The sequence below is a fragment of the Somniosus microcephalus genome, unplaced genomic scaffold (assembly GCF_052327205.1).
Source record: "Somniosus microcephalus isolate GS21.2 unplaced genomic scaffold, FLI_Smic_1.0 scaffold963, whole genome shotgun sequence".
NCBI classification, from domain to species: domain Eukaryota; kingdom Metazoa; phylum Chordata; class Chondrichthyes; order Squaliformes; family Somniosidae; genus Somniosus; species Somniosus microcephalus.
In genome coordinates this window covers 9,355-36,157 of record NW_028226150.1, presented here as the reverse complement: position 1 = coordinate 36,157, position 26,803 = coordinate 9,355, and the positions used below count along the sequence as shown (strand labels likewise).

General features: G+C 44.5%; 1 protein-coding gene across 1 annotated transcript; it reads right to left on the bottom strand.

Moving 5' to 3' along the window:
* Positions 1–12,225: 12,225 nt before the first annotated feature.
* LOC147080930 (uncharacterized) lies at positions 12,226–26,033 on the bottom strand. Its single transcript, XM_085981016.1, has 2 exons — positions 25,919–26,033; positions 12,226–22,212 (listed from the first exon to the last, which is right to left on the bottom strand). Exons 1-2 carry the CDS (start codon positions 26,031–26,033, stop codon positions 18,461–18,463), a joined length of 3,867 nt encoding a protein of 1,288 aa, XP_085837142.1. The 3' UTR covers positions 12,226–18,460.
* Between the last annotated feature and the right edge of the window lie 770 nt (positions 26,034–26,803).

Here is a 26,803-nt window from a genome sequence, read left to right as displayed (position 1 = left end):
TACAGCCTATACTGGCTCCCTATACCCAAAGCACCAATTTCAAAATCATTGTCCTTCTCTACAATTCATCCCACCATGTCTCTAATTCCTCCACCCTTATGTCCCATACCTAGTCCTTTTTTATTTTAAACTCTGGCTTCCAGTGCATTGCTTCTGGTTCACGAGGTTGATTCCGGAGATGAAGGAGTTGACTTATGAAGAAAGGTTGAGCAGGTTAGGCCTAATCATTGGTGATCTTATTGAAACATATGATACTGAGGGGGCTCGACAAGGTAGATGCAGAGATATTTCCCCTCATGGGGGAATCTAGAACTAGGAGGCATAGTTTCAGAATAAGGAGTCGCCCATTTAAAACTGAAATGAGGAGAAATTTCTTCTCAGAGGGTCATGAATCTGTGGAATTCTCTGCCCCAGAGAGCTGTGGAGGCTGAGTCATTGAATATATTTAAGGTGGAGATAGATTTTTGAACAATAAGGGAGTGAAGGGTTATGGGGAGCGGGCAGGGAAATGGAGCCGAGTCCAAGATCAGATCAGCCATGATCTCATTAAATAGCGGAGCAGGCTCCAGGGGCCAAATGGCCTACTCCGGCACCTATTTTTTGTGTTATGTTCCATTTGATCATCAGTAGCAGAGCGTTCAACTGTCTCAGCCCTACTATGTCACTCTCTCCCTAAATCCCTCCACCTCACTTGTATTCACCGTTGTAATGTAGGAAATGTCCATTATAAGCATGGCAATCAGCTGTTTTTGCACTAAAAGGAATAAATCTGGAATAAAAAGCTAGTATCAGTAATGCTGACCAGGAAACTACTGGATTGTCATAAAAACCCATCTGGTTGACTAATGTCCTTCAGGGAAGGAAATCTGCCATCCTTACTCGGTCTAGCCTATATGACCCCAGACCCACAGCAGTGTGATTGACTCTTAACTGCCCTCTGAAATGGCCGAGCAAGCCACTCAGTTGTGTCAAATCTCTACAAAAAAACAAAAAAAAGACGGACCACCTGACATTGACCAAGGCACCGAATTCAGACATGACAAAGGCTCACCCAGCTCAGTCGACCCTGCCAAGTCCTCCTCACTAACATCTGGGGACTTGTGAAAACATTGGGAGAGCTGTCCCACAGACTAGTCAAGCAACAGCCTGACACAGTCATACTCACACTCACAGAATCTAGCCGTTCAGCCAATGTCCCAAACTCCTCCATCACCATCCCTGGGTATGTCCTGTCCCACCAGCAGGAGAGACCCACCAGAGTTGGCGGCAGTGTGTTATACAGTCGGGAAGGTGTGGCCCTGGGAGTCCTCAACATTGACTCCGGACCCAATGAAGTCTCGTGGAACCAGGTCAAACATGGCCAAGGAAACCTCCTGATTACCACCTACCATCCTCACTCAGCTGATGAATCAGTACTCCTCCATGTTGAACACCACTTGGAAGGAGCACTGAGGGTAGCAAGGGCACAGAATGTACTATCGGTGGGGAACTTCAATGGCCATCACCAAGAATGGCTCGGTAGCACCACTACTGACCGAGCTGGCCGAGTCCTGAAGGACACAGCTGCCTGACTGGGCCTGTGGGAGGTGGTGAGAACACAAACATGAGGGAATAAACCTACTTGACCTCGCCCTCACCAATCTACCTGTCGCGGATGCATCCGTCCATGACAACATTGGCAGCAGTGACCACCGCACAGCCCTTGTGGAGACGAAATCCCGTCTTCTCGCTGAACACCCTCCATCATGTTGTGTGGCACTACCACCGGGCTAAGTGGGATAGATTCAGAACAGATCTAGCAGCTCGAAACTGCGCATCAATGAAGCGCTGGAGCCATCAGCAGCAACAGAATTGTATTCCGCCACAATCTGTAACTTCATGGCTGGGCATATCCCTCACTCTACCATTACCATCAAGCCAGGGGACCAACTCTGGTTCAATAAGGAGTGTAGAAGAGCATGCCAGGAGCAGCACCAGGCATACCTAAAAATGAGGCGCCAACCTGGTGAAGCTGCAACACAGGACTACATGCATGCTAAACAGCAAAAGCAACATGCTATAGACAGAGCTAAGCGATCCCACAACCAACGGATCAGATCAAAGCTCTGCAGTCCTGCCACATCCAGTCGTGAATGGTGGTGAACAATTAAACTATTTTGAGGAGGCGGCTCCATGAATATCCCCATCTTCAATGATGGCAGAGCCCAGAATGCAAGTGCAAAAGACAAGACTGAAATGTTGCAACCATCTTCAGCCAGAAGAACCAAGTGGATGATCCATGTCGGCCTCTTCCGGAGGTCCACACTATCACAGAAGCCAGTCTTCAGCCAATTCAATTCACTCCATGAGATATCAAGAAACAGCAGAGCGCACTGGATACAGCAAAGGCTATGGGCCGCAACAACATCCCGGCTGTAGTGCTGAAGACTTGTGCTCCAGAACTAGCCGCGCCTCTAGCCAAGCTGTTCCAGTACAGCTACAAAGTGGAAAATTGCCCTGGTATGTCCACAAAAAGCAGGACAAATCCAATCCAGCCAATACCACCCCATCAGCCTACTCTCAATCATCAGCAAAGTGATGGAAGGTATCGTTGACAGTGCTATCAAGCAGCACTTACTCACCAATAACCTGCTCACTGATGCTCAGTTTGGGTTCCGTCAGGACCACTCTGCTCCCAACCTCATTACAGCCTTGGTCCAAACATGGACAAGAGCTGAATTCCAGAGGTGAGAGAAGAGTGACTGCCCTTGACATCAAGGCAGCATTTGACCAAGTGTGGCATCAAGGAACCCTAGTAAAATTGAAGTGAATGGAAATCAAGGGAAAAACTCTCCCCTGGCTGCAGTCACACAGAGCACAAAGGAAATTGTTGTGGTTGTTGCAGGCCAAACAACTCAGCCCCAGGACATTGCTGCAGGAATTCTTCACGGTAGTATCCTAGACCCAACCATCTTCAGCTGCTTCATCAATGACCTTCCCAACATCATAAGGTCAGAAGTGACGATGTTCACCGATTATTGCACAGTGTTCAGTTCCATTCGCAACTCCTCAGATAATGAAGCAGTCCGTGCCCACATGCAACAAGACCTGGACAATATTCAGGCTTGGGCTGATAAGTGGCAAGTAACATTCATGCCACACAAGTGCCAGGCAATGACCATCTCCAACAAGAGAGTGTCTAACTACCTCCACTTGATAATGGGGGATTCAACAATGGTTGATTGTCAATACCATTTGGGGGGGGGGGGGGGGGGGGGTGGTCACCATTGACCAGAAACTTAACTGGACCGGCCACATAAATACTCTGGCTACAAGAGCAGGCCAGAGGCTGGGTATTCTGCGGCAAGTGTCTCACCTCCTGACTCCCCAAAGCCTTTCCACCATCTGCAAGGCACAGGTCAGGAGTGTGATGGAATACTCTCCACTTACCTAGATGAGTGCAGCTGCAACAACACTCAAGAAGCTCGACACCATCCAGGACAAAGCAGCCCACTTGATTGGCACTCCATCCACCACCTTCAACATTCACTCCCTCCACCACTGGCGCACTGTGGCTGCAGTGTGTACCATCTACAAGATGCACTGCAGAAACTCGCCAAGGCTTCTTTGACAGCACCTCCCAAACCCAAGACATCTACCACCTAGAAGGTCAAGGGCAGCAGGTACATGGGAACACCACCACCCCCAAGTTCCCCTACAAGTCACACACCATCCTGACTTGGAAATATATTGATGTTCCTTCATCATCGCTGGGTCAAAATCCTGGAACCCCATTCCTAACAACTGTGTACCTTCACCACACGGACTGCAGTGGTTCAAGAAGGTGGCTCACCACCACCTTCTCAAGGGCAATTAGGTATGGGCAATAACTGCTGCCCTTGCCAGCGACATCAACGTCCTGTGAATGAATAAAAAAACTACTGGCAGTTAAGCATGTCAAAACGCAGTGACCTTACAACACAGAACATGCAGTACCCTTTCTCAGAGGACCAACATAGCAATGTATAACAGACCTCCCTGGTGCTTGCGTGGCTAAAGGCCCTACCCAATGTGTCACTCAACCATATAAGAGGAGGTTCTAGGTGCAATCCCTGGTCTGCACTGAGTTAGCTGGTCTCAGCTAGGCAGGTGGTGGGTACCACTTGTTCTTCATATTTGGTGCCCATCCTGTCTCCCTTTGAAAACATCGAGTGTCTCCACTTCCACCGGCAGCAAATTCCAGGTCCTCACCACTCGCTGCACAAAAACGTTTTTCCTCACATCGCCCCTGTATCTCTTGCCAAAAACCTTAAATCTGTGCCCCCTAGTCCTTGTACCATCGACTAGTGGGAACAGCCTTTCTCCGTCTAGCCTATCCAAACCCGTCATAATCTTGTACACCTCGATTAAATCACCCCTCAACCTCCTTTGCTCTAATGAAAACAAATCCAGCTTCTCCAACCTGTCCTGAAACAGGAAAAGCCTGTGATGAGATCTCTACAACACTGATCGGATCAATCAGACGCTATGGTACAAGACTGTTTTGATTCCACTGACTGGGGTATGTTCCGGAATGCCTCGGACAATGACATCAACACATATACAGATTCAGTCATTAGTTTCATAAACAAGTGCATGGACGACGTTGTTCCGAGTATTGTTGTACAAACATTTCCCAACCAGAAACCATGGGTAAATGGCAATATCCGTGCTATGTTAAAAGCACGGCCCATCGCATTCAATTCTGGGGACATGGGTGAGTACAAGAAATCAAGGTATGACCTCAGAAAAACCATCAAAAATACAAAAAGACAATACACGGACAAAGTGGAGTCACACTATCATAGCTCAGATTTGCGAAGGATGTGGAGTGGATTACAATCTATTACAGACTACAAAGGGAAACCCAGCTGTGTCATGCCCAGTAATGCCTCAACACTTTACATGCCCGGTTTGAGGCCAACAACAACTGGCCTGTTACAAGGGCGCCCGCGACTCAGGACAACTGGGTCTTCTCAATCTCCGTGGTTGACGTGAGTAAGACTTTTAAGAGAGTAAACACCCACAAAGCACCCGGTCCAGATGGAATCCCTGGGCGTGTCCTTAGAGCATGCGCTGACCAGCTGGCAGCCATGTTTACGGATATACTCAACCGTTCACTGTACTAGTCTGTAGTCCCCACCCACTTCAAGATGATGTCGGTTATTCCAGTCCCCCAAAAAACAAAAGTAACCTGTTTAAACAACTACCTCCCCATAGCACTCACTTCTGTCATCATGAAGTGCTTTGAGAGGCTGGTCAAAACCTACATCAATTCCTTGCTACCTGACACACTGGACCCACTCCAATTTGCCTACCGCCCAAACAGATGATGCCATCGCCACTGTACTGCAAACTGCCTTATCATACCTGGATAAGAGGAACACCTATGTGAGAATGTTGTTCATTGATTATAGTTCAGCATTCAATACCATTATCCCCTCCAAGCTTGTCAACAAGCTCAGTGAGCTAGGACTTAACACCTCCCTATGCAACTGGATCCTGGACTTCCTGACGGGCAGACCCCAGGTGGTGAAAATAGGCAGCAATACCTCCTCCACACTGATCCTGAACACTGGAGCTCCCCAGGGTTGTGTGCTCAGCCCCCTTCTGTACTCCCTGTTTACTCACGATTGCGAGGCCACACAACTCCAACTCCATCATCAAGTTTGCTGATGACACTACCGTTGTAGGCCTGATCACAGATGGCGACAAGACAGGCTACAGGGAGGAGGTAAGAGCCCTAGCAGAATGGTGCAAGTACAACAACCTCTCCCTCAACATCAGCAAAACAAAGGAGATGATCGTGGATTACAGGAAGCGGCAGGGGGAGGGACACACCCCTATCTACATTGAAGGGGCTGAGGTGGAGAGGGTTAGTAGCTTCAAATTCCTGGGTGTATTCATTACGGAGGACTTAACGTGGTCCAATCACATCGACGTTGTAACCAAGAAGCCATACAAACGCCTGTTCTTCCTCAGGTGACTGAAGAAATTTGGAATGGCCCCCTAGATTCTCACCAACTTCTACCGGTGCACCATCAAGAGTATCCTGTCAGGCTGCATCACTACCTGGTATGGCAACTGCACTGCCATAGACCGCAAGGCTCTACAGATGGTGGTGAAAGCTGCACAACATACTATAGGAATTAAACTACCTGCTGTGCTGGATATCTACCCCGAGAGGCGCCAGGGGAAGGCCCTGAGAATCATTAAAGATGCGAGCCACCCCAGCCACAACCTCTTCACCCTGCTCCCGTCCGGCAAGAGATATCGAAGCATACAGTCTCGTACCAGCAGGTTTCGAAACAGCTTCTACCCCCAGGCCATAAGACTCATGAACGAATAATTTATTACCATTGTTTTATTTATTATTACTGTATTTCTATTAGTATTTTTATCATTGTTATGCCATATTTATTCTAATGTTGGGAGGACTCGTAAAAATCAACATTTCATTGTGCAGTACACACGTTTGCTGCATATATGACAAATAAAATTGAATTGAAGATCCCCCATCCCCGGAACCATTCTGTTAAATCTCCTTTGCACCCTCTCAAGTGCCTTCGCATCCTTCCTAAAGTGTGGTGACCAGAACTGGACGCAATACTCCAGTTATGGCCTAATCAGCATACCTTCTCTACTTTTGTACTCAATATTGACATTAAGGCTCCGATATTAACAGGGAAGATGTGGGGGAGCGCGGGGAAAAACCAGCAAGGTCTGCGGGGCAGGGGGGTGAAGGACCTGATGATCTTAATGGCGTGGCCTCATTTAAATAACCTGTAGCAGCGTCCTGCCCACCAGCCAAATTGACTGCCTGGCCAGTGGGCGGGAGTTCAAATAAAAGCTGCAGGAGGTCGCATTCAGGGGGAAGCCGAGAGTTCGGGGCAGTGATCGGGGGTTTGCCTTGCCGCGACCAGGGGTGGGCTTGGGGTAAGCCCGGTGGAAGGGAGGCCTGAGTCATCCCCGCGAGGCCCTGGCCCACAAGGAAAGCTGAAAAATGTAACCAGCTCACTGGGCGGGCCTTCTCTGACCCAGGGTCCGGCTCCCCACAGGTTTGGCTGACCGGAGAGCCGACACTGCTTCCCAGCTCAGGCAGCGATTGCAGAGCGGGCCCGGGTGACATCAGCGGAGCCGGTCTGCCCATTTAAAACAGAACAGGAGCCTGCTTCCTGCCGGTGTCCTGCTCGACTGCTCAAATATGGGGGCATGGCAGGAAAGAAGCAGGATCAGTGGGGGGGGGGGGGGGGGGTAACTTAATTTAAATGACCGCCCGCCCCTCCTCGGCCCGGTTTCCGTCATGTACAGGCAGTTAAAACCAGGGTCCAAGTCTGTCTGACAGCTGTTCATTTAAACACCTGGGGCTAAAAATTCGGTGGCACTGCATTTGGGGCGCCAAGCTCGCCTGGGCACCAGAAGTCCCGCCCCGGAAGGAGCCGGGAGCGCCAGCCCGATATTCAGTTTGAGCGCCCCAAGAGGGACGCGGGGCGCTGCTCGAGGCGCCCCACATCCCTCTTGGGGCGCTCAAACTGAATATCGCAGCGCCATGGCGCGCTGCGGTACTGCAGGCCTTCCTCCCCTTCTTAAAGGGGAGGGGCCTGCACCAGCACGATCACCGATCGTGAGTGCCGGCAAAAGAGCCCGGCACCGAGAAGTGCCGGGCTCTCGGGACACAGCTGGCACTGTCTTGGGGGGGGGGGGGGGGGGGGGAAATCAGGAAGCCGGCACGAGGAGGTGCTGGCAGGCGGCCACCGAAAAAAATGGCCGCCCCGCACCTCCCTTTAATTTGCACCACTACCGCCACAGGTAGGCCCCCCTGAACCGGTCGCGATTTGCGACCAGCGCTACCGGGGGGGGGGGGGGGGGGGGGCGCGACACAATATCGCATTCAGGGCGCTGCGCACACCGATGATGTCATCGGTGGCGGTGCAGTGCTACAGGCTAACGCCGCCATTAGCGCCCTGCTAAATTTCGCGGGAGGCATGGCCAGTGGCGTTAAAGCCACTGAGTGCCCTCTTTAGGTGCTAACTGCTGGCGCAGCCCACCGAATTTCTAGGCCCTGGAATCTAAACAGCTTTGGCGCTACCAGTCAGTGCTTAAAATGCTGACAAAGTGCTGAGAGATCAGCATCCTCAGCAGAGGCCCGGCCTTTCTGATGAAGGGCCGTTTAAATGTGAACCTGTCTTTCACTTGCACTTCCATGATTTTCACATGTATTTATGTGGAATTGGACCTATTAAAAAATAATAAAAGGAGACAAGGGAATTAACGAAGAAAAACTGATTAGCTGCAAAAGTATGTAATTTAATATAGAAAACAGGCAAATATAACATTAAAGATGAAGTACTCTATGTTTACACACCCCGATATAAAGAAATTCTAATGTAATATAGTTCATGAAAGACACATACTTGTCATTGGGATGCACTGCCAAGCATTAATGGACAGCTTGTTATTTGACTCAAAAGGTTGTATATTTCAGAAATAAATTAAAATTGCCAAGAAAACTGGAGAAGTGTGTGGTTGGGGTGTGGGAAGAATTATTCAGGTCTCTCACTAGTGAAATAAAAGCCCGTTTTCACCTCTGCTCCTCGACCTGCATGTAACAGTTCAACCTATAGCAGCCTTGTCCCCCCCCTTTGAGTTTCCGAGGCGAGCAAGCACAGCGACATCACTATTTGTCTGGTATTTTAATGCCCAACATGACTTATTTCTGCCGTTTCCCCTGTCACAGGGATTCTTATACACTGTTGCAGAAAGAAAAATTAAGAAACTTTGCAAACTGGGAAGTAATTAAAATGTCCTGTTAGTCACCATATTGGTCTATTAACAGGTTTAGTAACTATAACAGTGCAATATTATATGCTTTGTGATGAAGAATCAGGAGAATGTGAATTTTTCATGTGGATGTAATCAAGTATTTTCACTGAAGAATTACAATCACAGTTTGTGCAAAACTGCAGATAGAATAAAGATGCACACAACCTATGAAGTTAACAAGTGAGGAAATGCAATGATTCCATGTTCCAAAACACACAACACAACCACTGCAATACAGATGATCTGCAAAGCAACAACCCAACATCTATTATGTAAGGGTTTTCCAGTGTAACCGACAGATTAGGCATTGACTTTTCCAGTCTGCAAACTGATGTACTTGTAACGGCTACTCTGAGGCCGGAATTTTTTTCAAGGGAGGCGAGTTGGGGCCCCCGCCCTGACTTTAACGGCAGGGCCTGATTTGAATGTGAGGCCTCAGATTCCTGGCCTCAGCCAGCCATGGCTGCAGGCGCATGGGCCTCAGATGCGAGGGGTCGGTCTGGGGAAGGGATTGCGAGGTCAGCATGGTCAAGGATCGGGGGGGGGGGGGAGAAAGAGGAGAGAATCATGGGGTCGGCAATTAGTGGGGGCTTGGGGGATTGGCATATTCAGGGATCATGGGGGGGGGGGGGGGTCGGTGATTGGCATGGCAGTATTGGGGATCGGGGGGGGGGGGGGTGCTGTCACCCTGGGATTGGGTTGGAGGATCGGGAGGGTGCAGGGCGGCAGAGGAGGAGAAAGAGAGTATGGGGCCCGCTCAATCACCACAGCTACACTAAATGGGAAAAACACACAATAGAAGCCCTACATGCAGAATTTTGCCGAAGCATTCTTCGCACCCAAAGGAAAACGCCAACAAATGCATGCAGAGCCGAACTAGGCAGATACCCACTGATAATAAACATCCAAAAACGAGCACTAAACTTCCTAAATCACCTCAAATCTAGCTCCCCAGACACCCTTCATTTTAAAGCCTTCCAGACCCAAGAGCTAAACCCAGAAAAGAGTCCCCTGTGTCAGCTGCTACTGAAACCAAGTACTCCTACTCAGCCGGACCCTGACCAGTCCTAGACCAACACTGCTGTCCAAACACCAATCCGAGTGAACCAAATCATTAAACAATGCAAAGAAACCTACCTGGAACATTGGAACAAAATAACCAAAAGCCAAAGCAGATTAGAATGTTACCGGGCCCTAAAAAGAGAATATAAACTGGCAGACTATCTCTCGACCATCAGAGACACAAAACAGAGACAGACCCTCACCAGGTACAGACTAAGCGACCACCAACTGGCAATTGAAAAAGGAAGATACAAGAAATCCTGGCAGCCTAGAGAGAATAGAATATGTGATCAATGTCTGGCCAGCGAGGTTGAGACAGAGATGCACTTCCTCCTAAAATGCGAAAAATTCAACAAAACAAGAAACATATTATTTGACAAGCTCAGCCAAACAACCCCAGATTTCAAAGAATTGGATGACCTGTCAAAATTAAGATTAGTCCTGGGAGGAGACAGACCATACCTTGGTGCCAAATATGTAACAACATGTCACAACCTGAGGACTGTTTAAAATTAATACTGAATGTACCCAACGATGTTCAACGACTGTTTAAATTAATATTGTATGTACCCAACGAAGGTCAAAATTGTTTGACACCTACAGAATGTTGGAAAACTGTACTTTTGGTTATGTAAGCTTTGGCAATATGGTTCCCTGTAAACTTTCATGCCAATAAAGCATTTGAATTGAATTGAGAGAGATCGGGGCCGGACACCAGACGATTGTGGCCGGCCTCAGCATCATCGGTGGGGTGGGGGGGGGGGGGGGGGGGGGGGAGGCCTCATGGTGGGGATTGGAGGGCCTGGAGGCAATCGGACGCCAGTAGGAGGGTCTCAGATTATGGAGGGAGTAGATTAGGTAGGGACCCTGGATCCAGGAGGTAGGTATAAAGCCATTTACCTCCTGGATGCAGCATTCCCTGCCTCGGTTTAACTGCCGGGTTTCACTAATTGTGTGGAACTCGTCCACATGCAGTTAAAAACAAAATGGAGGTTAAAAAAAAAAGGCTTCCAGCCTTATTAGGATATTTAAATTGATGTACCGCCCCTTTGGAGCGGGTTGGGCACCCGCCCACCGTCCCACCTCCGTCAAAACCGGAAGTGGGCAGGATCAGGTCGGGAATCCCATTTTTAACAATTTAACTGCCCTCATGCTCTAAACCCACCTGTTCTTTTAGGGGAAAATTCCGGCGTTAGTGTCTGCAATAATTGTAGTTTGCTGGTTCTTGATTCTCATAGATGCAAGAATGAGGGATAAACTATAAAACAAACACTTTTATCTCATAAATGTTACATTCTGACCAATATAACTTGTATATGAACTTGGAGCCTTTTTTGAGCTATCCAGTGGTCATTAAAAAAAACTGCAAGTCTGATGAAAGCAATCCTTAATGAGATACTGTATTATGTATTTATCATATCTATGGTAGCAATTGCTTTTGAATTATTCAGTTTAAACAATCCTTTTTAAAGTTGAGCTTGATTCAATGTTTATAACTTACTTATTTTTTTGGGTTACAAAAAAAAATCATTTCATTTTCAAATAACATTTTAGTTGAAAATAACACACCAAGATCCATATTTTCTTGAAACCTTAACTGGAAAAAATGTGAAGTGACTGCTCAAGATTTAGTATCTAGGATCACTGTGTTGATGGATGATACTCATGACAAACCAGGACATCACCAGTCACCACCATGATAGATTTTATACTTGTAAGAAAACGACAGGACGATTAAGAGACAGCACTGCGAGAAAATAATTTTAGTGATTTTACCAGAACCAGTCCACAATCATAGTACATATATTTAAAATGTGTTTGCATCTAACTTTAATTACTGATACCTAGAGTGTAGTAAACTTGAAGCACCATGGGATATAATCTATAATCACAATGTCTATATCTCACTCCTGACCTTTGTTCACAAGTCATCAGATCAGCTGAGATACAGATCACTTTCCATGGCTTGCTATTATACCTCTTCTATATATCGGAGTCATTTTCATGACATTTTTGAGTGATAGTTTTAGGTCCTTGTTCTATCTCTTGCAGACCCACTGGTTTATAATTTGTATGACAGTAATTACACTAAATAGAATCTGGAAATGCAAATATTAGACGATAATGATGTGTTTGAACAGCTTAAATGCTTACTTTTACAATAGTATAAATCTTAGCCCAGTAATATGCAGTGAAAAACCACAAAACGTTTCAGTAATGGCATTTCCAATAGTCCCTTTTCTCTGTAGGGGTAACGTTATTCGTGATCTGCAACTACTTTTGCTCAAAGTACACAGCAATTGTTCTTTTCAAACAGTGTCAAACAGTTTTTTAAATTTTTTTTATTAAAGAGAGTACTATATGCACATTAACGTCAGATTGTTAAGATCATTAATCAGTTCAAACCAGTAATCACATTTTTTCTTTTGCTTCAAAGATATACTTTTGGTTAACTTCCATGATCTTGCATTTTTTTTTTTTGGGGGGGGGGGGGGGGGGGGGGTGGTGGTTGGTCAATCAGCACTTCAGTAACAGTACATAAAGCAGAGAGTCCGGATTACAGTATTAAATTTTGCTGGCTAGGATGTCCCTTGACCTTTATTTTAATTACAATATAACTGACTACTGGAAACATGCTTCTGCAACTGTGACACCGCACTAACTGATCAATCTAGGTTTACAAACCCCTAAAAGCAAATGGTTATTAAAAGGCAAAAATAAATTACAGCCCTTTACGCTCACAAACAAAAAATTACCGAGTACTAATGTCTTGTGGAGAAGTCTCGTTTCCAACACTGCACCTGGATTATCTATTCCCTCCCCTTTGTGCAAGGAATCCACTGTGGATTGACAGTATTATTGCCTGTAGTTTTGCTACTGACTAAACAATCCCATGGGAAATATGAGATCAGAGAGAACCTAACTATTTAAAAAGCTTATTAAAATTACTAATACCTACGAATGCCAAAGATTTTTTTGCTGGATCTCTCTTTCCTGGGCACCTCTGAATTTACCGTTGTTCTGAACCATTTTGAAAACTGATGGAAATCATGATCATTGAAAGGTTTTTACAACATTTCAACAAAAAATAAACACAGGTTTCTGGTTGTCGAGGAACCAACTAGAGATCAGGCCATCTTAGACTGGGTATTATGTAATGAGAAAGGATTAATTAGTAATCTCGTTGTGCGAGACCCCTTGGAGAGGAGCGATCATAATGAGATAGAATTCTTCATTAAGATGGAGAATGAAGTAGTTGACTCAGAGACTAGGGTCCTGAACTTAAATAAAGGAAACTATGATGGTATGAGGCACGAGTTGGCTAGGATGGATTAGGGAACGTTACTTAAATGGTTGACGGTGGTTAGGCAATGGCAAACATTTAAAGATCGCATAGATGAACTACAAAATTTGTTCATCCCTGTTTGGCATAAAAATAGAACAAAAAAGGTGACTCAACTGTGGAAATTAGGGATAGCATAAGATCCAAGGAGAGGACATAGAAATTGGCCAGAAAAAGCAGCAAACCTGAGGATTTGGAGCAGTTTAGGATTCAACAAAGGAGGACAAAGGGATTAATTAAGAGGGGGAAAATAGAGTATGAGAGTAAGCTTGCAGGGAACATAAAAACTGACTGTAAAAGCTTCTATAGATATGTGAAGGAAAAAAGATTGGTGAAGTCAAGCGTAGGTCCCTTGCAGTCAGAATCAGGGGAATTTATAATGGGGAATAAAGAAATGGCAGACCAATTAAATACATACTTTGGTTCTGTCTTCACAAAGGAGGACACAAATAACCTCCCAGAGATGTTGGGGAACATAGGGTCTAATGAGAGGGAGGAATTGAATGAAATCAGTATTTGTAGGGAAATGGTGTTAGGGAAATTGAAGGCCGATAAATCCCCAGGGCCTGATAATCTACATCCTAGGGTACTTAAGGAAGTGGCCCTAGAAATAGTAGATGCATTGCTGGTCATCTTCCAAAATTCTAGAGACTCTGGAACAGCTCCCATGGATTGGAGGGTAGCTAATGTTACCCCACTATTTTAAAAAAGTGGTAGAGAGAAAACGGGGAATTATAGACTGGCAAGTCCGACATCAGTAGTGGGGAAAATGCTAGAGTCCATTATAAAAGATGTAATAGCAGAGCACTTGGAAAACAGTGACAGGATCAGACAAAGTCAACATTGATTTACAAAAGGTAAATCATGCTTGACTAATCTACTGGCATTTTTTGAGGATGTAACTGGTATAATAGATAAGGGAGAACCAGTGGATGTGGTGTATTTGGACTTTCAGAAGGCTTTCGATAAGGTCCCGCATAAGAGATTAGCGTGCAAAGTTAAAGCACATGGGATTGGGGGTAAGGTACTGACTTGGATAGAGAACTGGTTGGTAGACAGGAAGCAAAGAGTTGGAATAAACGGGTCTTTTTCCGAGTGGCAGGCAGTGACTAGTGGGGTACCGCAGAGATCAGTGCTAGGACCCCAGCTATTCACAATATATATTAATGACCTAGACGAGGGAACTAGATGTAATATCTCCAAGTTTGCAGACGACACAAAGCTGGGTGGACGTGTGTGCTGTGAGGAGGATGCAGAGAGACTCCAGTATAATTTGGACAGGTTGGGTGATTGGGCAGATGCAGTATAATGTGGATAAATGTGAGGTTATCCACTTCGGTGGCAAAAACAGGAAAACAGATTATCTGAATGGCAATAGATTGGGAGAAGGGGAAGTGCAACGAGACCTGGGTGTCCTTGTGCACCAGTCGCTGAAGCTAAGATGCAGGTGCAGCAGGCGGTTAAGAAGGCAAAATGGTATGTTGGCCTTCATAGCGATAGGATTCGAGTACAGGAGCAAGGATGTCTTGCTGCAGTTGTACAGGGCCTTGGTGAGACCACACCTTCAATATTGTGTGCAGTTTTGGTCGCCTTATCTGAGGAAGGATGTTCTTGCCATGGAGGGAGTGCAGCAAAGGTTCACCAGACTGATACCTTGGATGGCAGGAATGACATATGAAGAGAAATTGGGTCCATTAGGCTTATATTCGCCAGAGTTTAGAAGAATGAGGGGGGATCTCATTGAAACTTATAACATTCTGACAGGACTAGACAGACTAGATGCAGGAAGGATGTTCCCGATGGCGGGGGTGTCCAGAACCAGGGGTCACAGTCCAAGGATAAGGGGTAAGCCATTTAGGACAGAGATGAGGAGGAATTTCTTTACCCAGAGTGGTGAACCTGTGGAATTCTCTACCACAGAAGGCAGCTAAGGTCAATTCATGAAATATATTCAAGAAGAAGGAGTTAGATATATTTCTTAAGGCTAAAGGGATCAAGAGATATGGGGAGAAGGCAGGGACAGGGTACTGAATTTGTATGATCAGCCATGATCTCATTGGCAGAACAGGCTCGAGGGGCCGAATGGCCTACTCCTGCTCCTATCTTCTATGTTGTCAGTTTGGCTTCCAAGTAAACTGCAATGCTCTTAATGTGAAGCACAAAGTTACAACAGTCACCCTTGACACACCTAGAACATTTGATAGGACAATAACGCAGAAATAAAAAAATAAAAATAAAGATTGAATTGAGAGAAAAAAAAGACAAAATAAACAAGAAAATTAATTTAATTAAAAAAACCTCCAACAATTAAAAGCTGAAGCAATGAGGACTCCACACTTATAAGTGTGAATTTTCAGTGCCAGAGGTGTTATTTGGCAGTAATTAAGACTCATCAGGCTGTTAAAAAGGGTACGTAGACCGAAATGGACAAGCTTCCCCTTTCTTTGGCGAGTTTAGTTCCCATCGACCAAGTAAGTGCAGGAGATGCCGTTTCCGCGCAGTTTACGGAGGAGTGGCGCATCTCTGACAGCAACTTCCCGATTATTGTGCTTAACTCCATATCTGTCCTCGCCTGAAGTTGCTGTGCAATTTGCGCAGAAATAAATAGCGGTGAGCGCCGTTAGCCTCTCCGTTATTTTTACAGTAAATTCTGTCCCAATATTACAGTAACAGTATGTCCAGTAGCCACCAAAACAAAAAACTGAAATTTACTATTGCAATATTTTGTTAGCCATCAACAATTTCAAGCTGCACTTACAATTCTGAATAAAATTACCATTAATTACTTCAACACCTTGCTTTATTTAAATATAGGTTTTATTACTAACGAAAGGTCTGTGGTATTTATATTGTCGAAACTACAGACTATATATGTCCAGAGCATAGCTTGATCACACTACCGAAAATATCCTACAGGAAGCGGTGTTTCTCCACAGCACAGCAGCATGAGGCTTAAATACTTACTTTTGCAAGTAAAAATTAATCATTTAGAAAATAAAATCATGTTCCCTTTCACAGAAGCCACAAGAATAGTTTGAGCAAGTGCTCTCCCGGGGGATGAATTCAGAAGCGGAAACTTGTTATTTGTGTGAGGGAAATAGTCTCCCCGACTGCTGAATTTGAACCTGGCTCTCCACTGCCTCAAGGCAAATGGAGGTCAAACTGATCAAGATCCAACCCTGATTTGCCAATACAAGAACAGAAAATGCTGGCAACACTCTGCAGGTCGGGCAGCATCTGTGGAGAGAACAGCCAAACGAAACCACACAAATATGAACCAGATCTCTCGTGTGCAGGCTTGAGAAGTGGTCTGGCGATACAAATTCAGCAGACCTTCTCCCCCTATTCAATCACCCCACCACTTCTTCCTCTCCTGCACTGGTTGCCAACTCCAATTGGCTGCAAATTAAATTTACACTTTCAAAATTTAAATCAAAACAAATGACGGCTGGTGCTTCTCAGCACAGCTGCCCATCAGTATAAAACAGGGGAACTCAGTTAATTCCACACGCACAGATTTGATTGCGGAGTCTACATTACAGTCCCCGAATCAAAGTGTAAACGAGGTATACCATTCCTGAGCTGTTTGTTCATATCAAGTTTCATTGAGGTCACATGGATCAGTGATGTATGGAAAAAATTAAAGGGCACCACCTCTACCTGAAACTCAGATCAAGTATCAGTGCTTGCCGTGTTAGAACTTACTCAGGTTTATTGTTGAACTATCAAAATTGAAACCAAAACAACACGTTTGATTTGCTTCCGGTTTTGCTGACATCTGGCTTGCTGCAGTATAACTGGAATTGGGTTTGGGTTTTCGATGCTGGATCCCAGAGTGCTTCACGCAATGACGCATAGGATGTCATAGTGTTATTGCACAAGAGAGAGATTCTGTACACTACAACCTAGATTCATAATTTTTTTTGTCTAACTGGCCTGAAGTAGACATTCCACTTCTGGTGCATCCAGAACAAAACCAGAACCGTTCAAATTCTAATAAAATCAGGTTTGGATCTACTGTTAGAGGATTCATTCTAAACGGACTGAAATTGCGAAATTTACAATTCACAGGGCACACAAGTGAGGATTTAAAGGATATCTCCATGACATGGCTGTAGATAAAGCAGTATTTCATGGACAAGCCTATACTTAACTGCAATTATTACTGAAAGTGGTACAGTTTTGCATTTGTCAAGGTAGCAGCCAGATTCATTTTAGAAGCACATAATATTAAATGAAGTTCTCCAATCAAAACTAAATATATAAATTATCAACAAAAAAAATCACAACTATGCTTTATTTTTTAATGCGATTAAGCACTCTATTCAGATTTAATCTAACTCAACGACCCCAGTGTAAATCTACTGTAGTATTCCTGGAAAAACTGAAGAGGTTCAGTCTGCCAAGAAAAAAAGTACATGTGCAGCTTTGTTTATTCAGCCAGTCACTGATCACTGCAAGACTATAATGGAACTGCAGTATCTCCCATCTGCTAATGTACATTCATTAGGTTATTTACCTCTTCATGCCTATTTACATAATTTTAAACATAAAATGTAACATAAGAAAAGTCAAGGATGAGGGGGAAAAAAATGAACTTTCAGCCCCATCTCTCCAGTACCCGAACTGTCCCATTATAACTAGATCATGAATGCCCCTTATGTTTTTTCTCTCTACGATATCACCAAACATTTATCATTCTTTGAGTAAAGCTCTTCCTAATATATCTATTTTAAATTGACTTTTCACTAACTGAAATTTATGGCCTCCGGTTTTACTTTTGTGACTGAAACTTACTGGTTGCAACAAAAATAAGCTGCTTAAGACAGGTGGAAATTCCACCAAAGTGACCAGAATGGCAGGCTTCACTCTACTGTCTGTTAAACAAACAAAACTTATTTATGGGCACACTGATGTATTTAAGATTTTAAATGATTTCAAGTATAGCTGTAAAAGTGGCACAGCCTCTTGTTCTCTGGAAATGAGTTTAGACTATTGTGGCCCTGCCGAGTCCCTTCAGTCTTGTGACACTGCATGCACTGGAGGGCTCCCTCGCCCACACTACAGCTTTTTACGTTACTTCACTTGGACGTGCAGCGGAAACATTTGCACCGCTCCTCATGTCTGTGTCTGCCAAGGTTTTGAGTGCTGCTCATCTCAAAGACCCAATTTGTTGAACAGGGCACTTTGTCCTTTCCAATGAAGACTTTCCCTTTATTGCACAATTGGACTCCGATTTGTGTGAACCCCGGCATGTCGCTTGAGGTTGGTCATAGAAGCGCACGAGTAGTTGCACTGGTCACACTGGAAGTTTTCTTTCTTGATATGGTTCCTCATATGTCGTTTGAGGTTGCCCAGTTGAGCAGAGACATAGTTACACTGTGAACATTTATATGGTCTTCTGTAGCTGTGTATGTTCATGTGCCTTATGAGGTTGCTCTGGTACTGAGAGACAAAATTGCACAACTTGCAAGAGAAGACTCTCTGTTCTTTGCTAAGGCTGTTCTCATTCTCCTCTTCTTGCTTTACCTCCACACTTGCCACGTGATTCTGTTTGTGGAGTTTAAAGGCCGCCTTGGTGTCGCACACAAACTCACACTGGGTGCACTGGTAGGATTTCTTTCCTGCATGCGTTAGAAGGTGTCGTTTGACATTGACTAATTGGGTGGAAGCATAATTGCACTGGCTACACTGAAAGGGTTTTTCTCCTTTGTGGCCCCTGATGTGTCGGTTGAGGTTCCCCAACTCTATAGTTGCGTAATAGCAATGCGAACATTTATACTGTCTCTTCCGTTTCAAATTCCTTGAAACATCGCTGGAGAAAGGACCACTCGACTCACCGGAGGGAGGTTCGTCATCATTTTCAAGGCCATCTTCCTGTGAGCATAGACCATCCTCCATCTCTTTTTTGATGCTAATGCTGTCCTGTTGTACCAGGTCAGCAATGTCAGAAGAGGAGGAATCCAATTGGCTAGACGTTTGTTTCATGTGCGTCTGCAAATGTCTCTTCAAGTTTGCAAAATTAATAGATGCATAGTTGCACTTGTTGCATTTAAACGGCCTTACACCCAAGTGAACCTGGATATGGCGCTTGAAGTTCCCAGATTGCTTGGTGGTATAATCGCAGTGGGAACACTGGTATTCACTTTTGCTGTGTGTTTTCATGTGCATTATGAAGTGGTTGGGGTACTGGGTGACAAAACTGCACAATTTACAAGAGAAGATGTTTTCACTACTTTGATGCACAGTTGTCTCTGTGGCAGGGGACTGGGGATCACTGGACACAGAGCCTGTGCTGTGTGTTTGCATGTGCTTCATTAAATCTTTCGGGTGTTGCGTGATGAAGTCACACAGATTGCAAGAAAAATGTTTCTGGGCATTTTCACACTCACTTTCTTCCTTGCACTGTGGCACCACTTCATTGTTCACGTGACTCTGCAGGTGCGCCTTCCAGCTGGTCATATTGCAACTAGAGTAAGTGCATTGGCCACATCGGAAAGGTCTACTTGTGCGGACCCGTTGGGCTCCCTGGGGTTTCTTGGTCACATCCACGTGCGTCTTCATGTGCCTTGCAAGGATACTTGGGTACTGGGCTTTAAAATTGCACAATACACAACAAAAGGGTTTTTCAGATTTTACTGAACTGCTGCCTTCCCCTTCCTCCGAGAATGCCTTTTCTGCGTGAATTTGCTTGTGTCGCTTCAAATTCTCCATGCGGCTACAGGTGTAATTACACTCATCACATCGGAAGGGTTTTTCCCCGGTGTGGATCAATATATGCCGTTTAAGGTTACCCTGTTGCACTGTTGCATATTCACAGTAGTGACACTTATAGGGCTTCTCTGCATTGTGTGTTTTCATGTGCCGCATGAGGTGGCCTGGGTACTCCGAAACGAAGCTACACAGCTTGCAGGAATAAAGTTCTTGAGCTTTTTCATTCCCATTCTTGTCGTCTTGCAACAGCAATTCTTTCTCGACATGACTCTCCTTGTGTTCTTTTAATTCCACTGCACTGTTGCAGGTATAGTAGCAGATGCCACATTTGAATGACTTGGGCCGAGTATGAGTTACTATGTGACGCTTGAGATTTCCTGACTGGTGCGATGCATATTCGCACTGGTCACATTTGAAGGGCTTTTCTCCCAAATGGATCCGGATGTGCCGTTGCAGGTTCCCTGATAAGGAAGATACATAATTACAGTACGTACATTTGTAAGGCTTCTTTTCTCCGCTTCCAGTTTTCTCAGTGTGCTCTTGCTGGTGCTGCTTTAGGTCTGCCATGTTATCACAGACGTAGTCACACAAGCGACACTTGAGTGATTTTTTGTGTGTGTGGGTCTGTCTGTGCCTCTTAAGGTGCCCCGACTGATAAGTTGCATAGCCGCACTGGTCACATTTGAAGGGTTTCTCTCCAAGATGAATCCGAGTGTGTCTTTGGAGATTTCCCAACAATAATGACGTATAATCACAATATAAACATTTGTAAGGCTTTTCCTCCCCAATGCCTGTTGCAACTTGCTCAGGAGTATGGGTCGAGGCATCATTGGTGACACTTGGCTTATCCTGTAGAAGCTTTTCCTTATCTTGTAGAATCTTTTCCTTTACGTGAGACTCTTTGTGCTGTTTTAAGTCTAATAAGTTACTACAGACATAGACACAGTGACGGCATTTGAACATTTTTTCACGCGTGTGAGTGAGTGTATGACGCTTAAGGTTCCCCATTTGACAGGACGAATAATCACATTTATTGCACTTGAATGGTTTTTCTCCTAGATGAATGCGGGTGTGTCGCTGGAGATTTCCAAACAGTGGTGACGCATAGCTACAATACAAACATTTATAAGGCTTCTCCTCACCATTTGCTTTCATTATGATTGCATCTGGTTCATTATTTTGTAGTAAATCTTTGTCGTCTTTGTGGTTTTGTTTGTGTCGCATTAAATCTGCCATGCTGTCCCCTGTATAGTCACACTGGCTGCATTTGAAGCATTTTTTCCTTGTGTGTATCAGCATATGACGTTTCAGATTCCCCATCTGACCAGATGCATAATCACATTGGTTGCAAGTGAAAGACTTGTTCTGGGTATGAGTTAGCTTATGGCGCTTCAAGTTCCCAGACTGGCCAGTTGCATAGTAGCACTGGTCACATTTAAAGGGTTTTTCTCCAAGGTGGATGCAGATGTGGCGCTGTAGATTCCCCATCAATGACGATGTATAGCTGCAATATGAGCAGTTGAAAAGCTTCTTCTCTTCACTTCCCCTGGTGGATGCATCATAATCTGCCTGTAAGGCCAGGAATTTCCTTGAAACAGTGCTCTCTTTTAGTTGCAATGGAGGCTTACTCTTCATGTGCTTCCTCTTGTGTCGCGATAGGGTTATCATACGATCACAGGCAAAATGACAGTAGGTGCACTTGAAGGGCTTTTTCGGAGTGTGGGTTTGCACAAGGGTTCCTAACTGGCCAGATGCATGGACATATCTTGAAGGCTTCTGGCCTTCATGAATTAGGAAATGACACTTAAACTTGTCCAACTGGTTAGTTGTATAGTTGCAGTAAGAACACTTATACAGTTTATCATCATCCAGCACTTGGTTTTTGTTGAGATTGTTGCAATACATGGAAGTTTCTTCAAAACCACGATCTTCTTCCAATATAACTTCCACACTGGCTTCCATATGGTTCTGACCGACAAAGCCATTTGTCTGCTGAGCTGAACCATCATCGCAGTCTGTGAACATGTTAAGTGGCCTTGCAGTAGATTCTTCTTGGTCACCCACCATCTCAACATCCTTTTGCAGTTCCTTTCCAGTCTTGAGTCGTTTGCACCTTGGAGAAAATTCCCCATTGTCATCTGCAGGAATAAACTCCGAGCTCTCAGAACCTGTGAATAAACCAACACAAGCAATCAGTTCACTGGGCACTGCCAGCTGGCAAATAAAACCAATACAGGGGGTATAAGTAAAATCTCATTCTATCAACAGAGCTACAGTACCAGAAGTTGTGATGGGCAACAATCACGATGCAGAGTATATGAATGCAGCATCATACCAGTACGGTACAGTGACTAATGCATTTTAATTTCCAGTGCATTTTAAAAAAAAACAGGGTTTAACAAAAAAACAAAGGTAATAATCATGCTGAGCGACGTTTAGAATACAAGCTGCTAATTAGAAAAGTCAAAACAGAGCCACAAAAACTGAAAACCTTTTTTCCACACAATTAATGTTGGATTTTATTATGCACTAATTTGCATTGGATTTAAGGGCCTGGGTGACGCTGTGAGTGAAAAGACTTTCCTCTCCCATCCAGGTTTGAATTTAGCCCAAGAGGATGGGATAGCAACCTCTTGCTTACACAGTAGTGACTACACTTCAAAATTGATTCATTGGTTGGGAAGTGCTTGAAGATCCCCTGAAGATCATAAGGCACGAAACTAGTTTTTACTTCTTTGCTGACTTTAAGAGGCCTACAATAAAAAAAGAGCCGAGGTAATCTGTTGTCTTCTTATAATGAATGTAAATCCACACCATAAAATTGCCTATAAAACAGCACCCAGAAACTCACTCTAGATCAAACAAAAGAGTGTGTGTGTGTGTGTGTGTGTGTGTGTGTGTGTGTGTGTGTGTGTGTGTTTGTTTGTTTTTCAGGGGAAATGATACTGCTGCTGGAATAGTCGGGAGGGAGTAGTGCCTTTTAAGGAGTATGGGGCGGCGGGAGGGGGAGTGTAAATCATTCTTTTGGGGTGGAGTTATAGAACTTTAATCTGCATCTAACCCACAGGATAGTCGACCCGAGGATATTCATCACAGACGCTGAGGAGGCAAAAAAAGTGAAAGTTTCTCACCGTCTGCATGGTATAACATTCATGAAGAGTTTTTTTTTGCGAGGGGAATGAAATAACAAACCCAAATAAAATCTAAAATATGTAGAACAATAAAGGAAAGATACCGCAATTAAGTGAATGGTAAAGGTCTTTTTAGTGAGTTACACATACATATAATGAATTCAATTTCCATCTTATTTCTGTCTTCAGTGTTTGGATTCAGAAATGCTTTCCGAATGACAAGTGAAATCTCCTCTACTATATCTGTTTGATATGTGTACTTCAATCACAGAATGCCTTGTAGAGGTTAAATTTTAAACTGACGGCACACAGGAAGGTTAGTCCAACTGGCAGTTCAGGGCAGAATATGGTGTAGCATGGTGAAAACCAAAAAGGTAAAACATGTGGGCAACCTTAACTCCCTGACTCACTATTTCAGGAACTTCCATGTTTTCAGTGGGGACTGGGTGACATTTGGCCTCATTCTAGGGAAAGGGTTCCACTGGTTTTTGCCTGGATGATTTTCCTATAGGTATGTTACATCTGGATTAGATACAAATACAGAAAGAAGGGCTTTCACTCTCTTCCCAGTTTCCTCTCCTTCCCACTGAAAGGCGGGGTGTCATGGGTGCAAGCAACCCTCTGGTAATTCACCTCAGTGTTCACTCTTTGTGCTTATGTTTAGGTAGTGAATGTCAAAAGGCTGTTTGCCTGGATGTAGCGGCAAAGGCAGGGCATCGCAGCCGAGTCCAATCCAGTCCTCACCTGATCAGACACAAACGTGCCGCCAGGAGTCGCTGGTTCATGATCAGGAGTGAGGATCTTTGTCCATATTTTTCTCCCTGGCCCAGGGACACTGAAGCTGTAGTAATGCCTCTACCCCTACCCTGATGGAGATCAGCTAGCTCAGTACAGACAGAGGTTGAAGCAGGGACTTTGCTGGTCTGTATGGCTCAGTAACAATGAAAGTGGTGCATTTACACAGTGAACCATTGAGGGAGCCGAATATTTTGTAAACATATAAATCATTAGGCCAGTGGGACTGATGCTGGGCTTCGGACTAAAAAACTCAAACTCAAAGTAATTCTTCGCCAACATGTGAACTTCAACATCTAATGGGAAGATCATTTTGCCAGATTGTTACTTTAAGATGGCAGTTCCTTGTTGCCTCTAATGTATCACCTGGCAAATAGTTAAAGCAACGTTATCAGCGTCCATAAGCAAACATTCTGTCATTCCCGTGATCCTAGGGCTAACTGAGCAGGGAAGGGGAATGAAACAAAAGAAAGGAGAGAATATCTACAATGGCTTTAGAAGTGACTATAACCAGAAGTATTGCATCCATTGGGCAACAGCCTATCCAGAAATAACTATCCATTGCCATATTACCAGAGAAAATCAAATCGAAACGTCACAATTTTCACAGAACGCTGACTATTATAGAGGATAAATTAATAATTGGATGTAGTAAGAAAAGCAAATAAGGTACAGGCTTGCATTAGCAGGATACAAATGAAGAGAGGTTGCATTTGGTTATCGAAGGCACTGGCCAGACCCAATCTGTAAGGTTATGTTTGGCCTTGATTGTGTACAGAAGTGAGCAACAATGGCGATTCTGCACATCAGGAAGTTTAGTTCTTAGAAAAGGTTTAAAAATGTGGCTTTACTATTTTAGAAAAAAAGAGGACACTGCGAGAAGAAGTAGTTGAACTATTCAAGATTGTGGACATAACTGCAATAAACACAGAGCTAATCATCTTCTTAGGCAGTCCCTCGGAACAGAGGATGACTTGCTTCCACATTAAAAAGGAGTTCTCAGGTGACTGATGAGTCCAATGTGGGACCTACAGTCTCTGTCACAGGTGGGGCAGACGGTGGTTGAAGGGGCGGGTGCTTGGGTTGACGTGCGCTCCTTGCGCGGCCTGCGCTTGCTCCCGAAGAGACTCGAGGTGTTTGGCACCTTCCCGGATGCTTCTCCTCCGCTTTGTGCGGTCTTGGGCCAGGGGTTCCCAGGTGTCAGTGGGGATGTTACACTTTTTCAAGGAGGCTTTGAGGGTGTCCTTGCTTCCTGAGCTAATGGTGAAGGGTTCACAACCTACAAATTGGGAGAATCAGGAGTAAGAAAGGAAGCCGGACGTTTTCAAAAGTCTTTTTTCACCCAAAAGCTGATCGTACTGTGCAAAGTTACTGAAAAAGGTAATTGAAGTGCACAGTATTAATGTGTTGAGGAAATAATTAAGAGTCTTTCTGGAGGGAGATGGGATTAAGGGAAGTAGCAAGGAGGAGGTTATGAGGAGTTGATCTATAAAACAAGGATCAGCTTGTTGGACCGGATTTCCTTTCCCTGTTCCTAAAAGTTCTAGTGTTATGATGTTAAATTTATTGTGGTGATGGAACTGCATGACTAGAAACAAATACAACAAAATGGTAACAAGTTATATCTCTCAGGGAAAATAGCAGCTGGGTGCTCAGTTACAAATCAGACAAGAAAAATAATTTACATGTTGTAAGATTTACATGTTGATAAAGATCACAGCTGCAACCTACATGCAGCTTTTAAAAGGCACCACTTCAGGCTACCAGCAAAGCTTGCTAGTTCACTGGTAAATTAAGCAAACCATTTCTCTCACAATTAAAGTTAAATCACTTCCAGAAAGACGGTTTTGTCACACCATAATAAAATCCCATGAAATAATAAGAAAACAAGTCGTCATGTTGCCCATCACTGACCAAAAGTAACGCTACTCTGCTGAAATTTACTTTGTTACGAGTTATTTTCACAAACAGTGCATTCATTCATTTGCAAATGCAAAGAAAATTTCAATTTCAGTGCAGTAGCGCTACTTACCATGGAAGATTGGTTTAACCCCAAGTATTGATCCGGGTCGCTGAAGAACAAAAACTAAGTGGAGAAATGGCTCACTTTCCTTGCGCAACCGAATCTGCAGTTTCAGAAAAGCCATGCTCTACATGGTTATAGAACAGTTGCAATAATCTGCTTATAAAGAGAGAAAAAAATCCTCTTTTTAACACTACAGCCATGCAAGCCACTTCCTTTTGTTGGATGCACAGGATCCTAGACACATCCCAAATACATTTGCTGTTGTTTAGTTGTGACGAAACAAAGCAGAACCTTTTGAGCATGTGGCCTGGGCTAGCATGGAGGCTGGACACTCCCAAAAAACTTGAAAATCAGGAAGCACAGGACTGAAGCATTACTATTTCACAAACTGTGACGCTGCAGTGTTTCGTTATTGCCTTACGTGGTACAATATCGCAAAGCTGGAAACACAAAAATAAATCTGATCAAAATGGGTCAAGAGATTTTAAGTGATGGAAGAATCACTATTTCAACAATACTCACTAAGTACTGGACAAGGGCTAAGTTCTAACAAGTACATTTTCCATCAATTTTTGCCCTTCCTTTCCTAAAAAAGTGCTGTTCCTGGGGTACGATTCCTTGTGTTTTGGCTGCTCATCAGTACCTTGCCTAAGAGCCCATTCTTCAGTTAGTTAGTACAGGTAGACTATCCTTTATCCGAACTTCCAAAAACCGAAAACCCGAAAGTTTTTTCGTTCAGCGTAAGTCGTGCGCACGACATGACCAGAGTGGCGCACGACTTACGCTGAGCAGGGCAGAGGGTCACAGAGTTGCCTCCTGGGTAGGAGATTGCAGGCCGAGCCAGGCAGTGTGAATGAGGTACCGGGAGAGTGAACCCAACAATAAAGCGGC